Source organism: Solanum tuberosum, unplaced genomic scaffold, assembly GCF_000226075.1.
Source record: "Solanum tuberosum cultivar DM 1-3 516 R44 unplaced genomic scaffold, SolTub_3.0 scf00152, whole genome shotgun sequence".
Taxonomy (NCBI): Eukaryota; Viridiplantae; Streptophyta; class Magnoliopsida; order Solanales; family Solanaceae; genus Solanum; species Solanum tuberosum.
Window position 1 is genome coordinate 511,108 of NW_006239078.1, and position 6,364 is coordinate 517,471.

A 6,364-nucleotide genomic window follows, 5' to 3' on the forward strand; every position below is an offset into this window, starting at 1 on the left:
ACCATAAAATACAATCAAAATCCCAAATTGGTATACATGTACCATATATTATATACACAAAAATGCTTGTGGGAACATATCAAGATTTAACACTTTCTAACATATTGTTACACATAATAACCAAAAAAAAAATAAAAAAATCCAATTTTTTTATTTGTTCAATTTCTTCCTTCAACAATCATTGGTAAATTAGTCATCTCATATCTCCCTGACGAAAACTGAACCGAGTCACCAAATTTCATGACTCGGTTATTAAACCGAGCCGATTCGCTCGATTTTTCGAACGTAATTAACTTACGTTTCGAAAAATCAACCTTCAAATCATCAATTTTTAAGCTCAATTCGGATACCGAACACCATAATAACTCCGTCGATGGCTTTTTAACTGAAAATAAAACCGATAATCTCTCTTTACATCCTTCTAATCTCTTCAAAATAAAACTCAACTCTACCGAATCACCGAAGCTCAAACAACTGAGCCGTTCCTTGAACTCACTGAGCCGGATTAACAACTCGTTCACCGTCGATAAGTAATCGGAGCTCAGTAATCCGATCACTTCGTAGAGCAATTTGTTGCCGTCGAGTAGTAGTGAATCCGGCAATTTTACCGTTTCTTCGATCAATTGAACTAACGAATCGACGTCTCTGATTAGATCTGAGTTTAAGAAGGTGGAGATTTTTTCATCTGTGTTACACGAAGAAGACGAAGAAGAGAGAAAATAGCCTAAAATTCTGGAAGTGCAGAGTAGAGATTCGATGTATCTGGAGTAAAATCGGATCCAGGCGGAGATTGTGAATCTGGATGCGGTAGCGCCGTCGCTGAAGGCGGAGAGTTTGAGGTAGTTACGTCCGCCGGTAGCCGGAAATATGGAGAGTTGATCTTGTAGTATGAACGGTCCGCGTTTGATGATTTGATGTATGATTAAAAGGCATTTGAGTGCGACGGTTGAATCGCCGGTGCGGTGGAGTCGGTCCATGATTATGACGATAAGTGAGGAAGCGGTGGCGCGTGAGCTGTCACCGAGGGTGAGAAGGGAGGACATGTGGTGGTCATCGGGTGGTGATGACGGCGCGTGAGTGGTGGCGCGGAGGACGGCGAGGTGGAGGGAGAAACTGCTTGGTTTAGAGATGAAAGCGGCTTTGGATTGTGAAGCTTTGTCTTTAATGGCGCCGATGAGATCTCTGAGAGTTGTTATCTTTTTTCCCATTTGATGGAGAAAGAGAAAGAAGTTGAGTGGAGACAAAAGAGAAAAAATGATGAAGGAGAAAATAGAGAGTTTGTATTATATTGAGACCATATTATATAGTTTACAAATATAATTTTGTCAACTTTTTTACACTAAAAAGATTAGTTTATATGCTATTTGTATCAAGAAGATACATAAAGTATTATTTGTTTCGTGATTGTCATATCTGAACTATATATCAAGTGTTTGCATTATTTTATATAAATAATCATCAATTATTCATCGAAATACAACTCAAAATCGATTAAATCAAAGTGTTTGAAGAATAATTATCAAAAGACACATGACAATTTAAGTTAGTTCATAAAATTTCGTCTATAAGGTAAATGACTCATTAGTTTTTGACATATTTTGATAAATACTTTTGTTAGAAAACTCACAAAAAATGTTATTTCAAGTTTTTTGTTTTTTTTAGTTTTTTACCATTATATCTATTTTATAATTAATAATTACTATGTATTAAAAACTATACGAAAAATACTATCAATTATAATTTTTCTCATGTCAATTTAATGAAAAATGCATGTTAAAATATAAATCAAATTTCACATAATTTAACTCTTAAAACGGAAAATATGACAACTTATTTGGGACGGAAAAAGTACATTTAATTTGACCATTTTTTTTTTGGTTTAAATTGAACCATTTAAAACCTTGATAATAGTAAGTAATTAATGTAACGGGTTAAACGTGAAACAATCAAAGTGCATGTTTGTTCTTCTATTTTGTTAAAATAAAAAACATGACAAATATTTAAGGAGAAAAAGAGAGTTTGTTTTTATGGTTTGAATAAATCCTTGATTAAGGTCTAATTATTATGGTTTCAAAAGCTTTTAGTATAAGATATTATAAATATTATTGGGACCATATTATAGAGTTCCCTATTATAATTTTGTTAACTTTATAGTATTGGTAGTGGTTTATACTTTATATGGAAATTATTAATGGACAAAACGCGAAATAATCCCTTTTTGCTACTTGGCAACACACGAAAGAGACTTTGGTCCACTAATAATCTCTCCGTCCCGATTTAGTTATCATGTTTTGTTTTTTTCCATTTCAAATTAACTGTTACAATTTTTGTTTTTCAAAAGTTAATTTAACTTATTATTAAAGTTACATTAGGTTAGATCAATTTAATATTTATATATATATATATAAAGTTTTAACTTTTCTAATGTCAACTAGATGAAAAATATATTTTAAGATATTAATCAAGACTAATAATAATTTTACTTTTAAAAAGGAAAATCTAATAGCTAATTTTGGACCGGATTAGGTTTGTTTTTTTGGGTTTCCCACCTGGACTAAATCCGAATTTGCGTCGAGAAGTTTCATATTGGGAAGTAAATCACTCCCTAACAAAGGGACTCCGACCCAAGGGGACTCGAACCCGAGACCTCTTGGTTAAGGATGAAGGAGTAGTTACCCCTCCACCACAACCCTTATTGGTAGGGTTAGGGCTAAGTACATTTGATCTGACCATTTTTAATTTTTGGTTTTATTCAAATCATTTATAACCTTGATACTAGTAATTAAATGTAACGGGTTAAACGTGAAACAATTAAAGTGCATGCTGTTTAAAGGAAAAATTACATAAATATACAACTTATTTTATTATATTCTCTGAAATTTCCTATCATTTGAAAAAATTACAAAAATTTCTACTTTAAGTAATCTATCGAGATGTTACTTTACACAATATATCGGTCGGATACATCACTTTACGTAATGTATCGAGACGTCGAGTGATGTATCCGAAGCCGAGACGTGATGTATCAGGACGTTGAGGAATGTATCCAAAATTGGAACATGATGTATTAGGACGTTTTGAGATGTATTCGGATTCCATCAAATTTAAGAGATTTTTGTAATTTGGAAAAGATTAGAAATACGAATATAATTAACTCTTAACACTATGAGATTTGTGTAAAATCTACTTGTTTAAAAGTGTCAAGTAAATTAGAATAGTGAAATACTGTATAGTCTAAAGATATTTCATTTTCTTAAATGAAATGCCATCTTCTTATTTATGAAGAGTGTTAGATTAAACAATCTACGAAGATTAATTATGCCCACCTACTTTCTTATTATTCCTCTGGTGTTTTCTAATTATTTAATTTTCTTGAATAATTGTGTAAACAAAAAAGATAAGAAACTCTGACTTTAATTTTCTCCTATTAAACTTTGGACAATGACCGTTTAAAAAAGTCATAAAGAATAATTACTTTGTTAATAATCAAATATAACTTTATTTACATGTTCAAAACGTAATTATGACCTATTATTCCTCTGGACTATTTAATAGTGTATTTTAAAGATATATATGTGCCCACGTGGACATAAAAAATATTGCATCATTATAAATAATTATCTTTAAAATACACTATTTAATAGTGCAAAGGGGTAATAGGTCCTGCCCAAAGTTTGAAATTGTTACAACAATTTCGATCAACGTTTGAATATATTTCAGACCATTTTCCCTTTAAAAAATGTATAGTGTTTGAAAATATTTTATATACAATATTATATAATGTTATACCTTAGGTAAAATGTACATCAACCTTGTATAAAGTGTATAATAATATATAAAATATATATATACAAAAATATGATTTAAATCGTATGTTCATACACAGTATATATGAACTACATGACGTCATTTTTTTCAAAAGTAAACTTTGAACGTAATTTTTCCTCTTTTTTTTTCTTCTTAACAATCAGTCTTGCCTTTCCAAAAGATTGAAAAAGATTAATGTTATAATTAAAATTAGAAAATTACCACACACAAAAAACTATAGAGTATAAATTATTCTAGACACTAATTTAATATTAGCAATTCAAGAGATTCTCATCTATCAAGAAATGAAAGATAATTAGGTGTGAAATATTACATCTATAGTTCGGAATTTTGTATGAAGAATTATTTAAATAAAAATAATAATAATAATAATATATAATTCAAACCAAAAGCAATAAATACATTCAAACTTACTGCAATTAAATACATATATAATAACAGTAAATCATGACGTATTGAGCAATAAGACAACGTTGATGACACATAACACTACAAATTCATGGAAATATGTTCATCGCACCACAAACAAAGATAAAGTAGTATTAATGCAACTACATTCTATCCCCAAAATGTAAAAAATAGATACGAACAACTTCTATCGTTAAATAATAAAAAAATTATCGTTAATTGACAAAGTGATAAGTATATATGAAGGTATAATACAAATGAAGTCAAATACTGAAGTTTTTCATGTCATTTTGTCTAATTATAAAATCACGCAAATTATTAAATGATCGTTTACTGACGAATTTCGTAACTAATTTCAACTATTTTATATTTTAAATATCTAAAGATGAACACATACACATAATGAAGGAGACAAAAAAAGAAAATTATTTCAACATTTGACGATGTCAAAGTTCATTTAATATATTGTACATATATATACCCTACTAATTTGTTGTCACTTTTAATTGTTTAGACATCTTCTATTTCCCCTTTTGGACCACATAAAAAAAATGGATGAAATTAAAGATAAGCCAAAAAATTCAAACAACTTCATGGTGGGGTTATAAGGGGATATTATATGCTCCCTATGTTTTTTTTCACTTTATAAATAGGAATTCAGAGTACGAAGATCAAATTACGTAATTACTAGATGTGAATTTAATTTGATCATAGATATTTTAGATTTTTTCAAAAATTTAATTTATATATTTAAAAATTGCATTAGAAGTAATGTAAATATGTAGCTATCTAGATCTAACTGTCAAAATATTGTTCATTTTAATTTGATCACGATCTAAGTCACCTCAAGCCTTATGAGACTCACGAATTCGTCCCTTTTGGCTTTAACGTAAAAATCGCCTCAATATTTCCAATTGGAAGTAGATCAGAAATAAAAGGTACAAACTCTCATTTTGATTTATTATTTTTATTTCTATTGAGTATCTCTCTGGTCCGGCCGCCAATCAAAATTTGCATCAAGAAGTCTCACTTAATTAGGAGTTAAGGAGTGTTTCACCAAAGGTCGTCGATTTCATACCTAAGACTCAAACTTGAGACTTATGATTAAATTCACCGCCAACCTTTTGGCGGTCCTCATGTCGATTTTTCAAGTCAAGCTGATGAATATTTAAATCTTGGAGTTTTAATTCAATTAACAAAAATAAAGTTGGTGATTGTACTAATCAGGGTAGATTAAATGGAACTTTCAAGGAACATTCGTACTGTATTTTATTTTTAACATAGTGTTTCACATTACAATTTGCTAATTATAATAATAGTAATTATTATTTGGCAGCAGCACACCACAGTTTCTATGATGGTCCAAGTTGGTATTTATTAGAACGAAAGTAGTCAAAAATAATAAAAATCAACCAAAATAACAAAAGTACTATGATACGATCACCAAATAATATCATAATATAATTCTATGGTATTATTATAATACATACACCTCTTAGATATTAATACATCATCCCCCTCCCCCTCAAATATCGAATTTGATATTTGATGGATAAAGTTATTCAATATTTATATTAGTAGGGAGGTGATAAAAGTTCTTAAAAATTAGAGTAACTTTCACATATAGCAAACACAAAAATCATATTTGTATGCTATAAGTATAATTTGCATAATTGCGCTCCATAGCAAACATAAATATGTATATTTCGTTATACATATACAAAAGAAAGCAGTTGTATAATTTTGATATACATATACAAAATAAAGCAGTTGTATAATCTGCTTTGGTATACATATACAAAAGATCAATTGTAAAATGTGTATGTATAAAGCGAGAAAGAGAGAAAGACAAAAGAAAACTGGGCAGGGGAAGATCGTATTTGTATAATCATAAGTGTATAGGACAAAAATATATGCATTTGTATTTGTATATACAATTTTCTCTCGCTTTATACAAACACAAACACACAATTAAAAAAATGAGAGAGGCGAGGGAGAGAACGAGAGTGGCGAGCGAGATTCACCAGGAGAGAGGTGAAATAGCAACAGTTTGCTATGAGGTACAATTAAATCAAACTATATTTATAGCATTTAATTTGAATTAATAGTTTGCTATTATATACAATTT

At 29.6% G+C, this 6,364-nt stretch overlaps 1 protein-coding gene across 1 annotated transcript; it reads right to left on the reverse strand.

The window, feature by feature from the left end:
* On the reverse strand, positions 1-1,313 carry LOC102583980 (putative clathrin assembly protein At4g40080). The gene has a single exon (XM_006353132.2). The coding sequence runs from the start codon at positions 1,206-1,208 to the stop codon at positions 159-161; it is 1,050 nt and encodes a 349-aa protein (XP_006353194.1). The 5' UTR covers positions 1,209-1,313; the 3' UTR covers positions 1-158.
* Between the last annotated feature and the right edge of the window lie 5,051 nt (positions 1,314-6,364).

Excerpts from the sequence above, each read along its gene's own strand:
- LOC102583980 (XM_006353132.2), bottom strand. The coding sequence starts at position 1,208 with ATGGGAAAAAAGATAACAACTCTCAGAGATCTCATCGGCGCCATTAAA.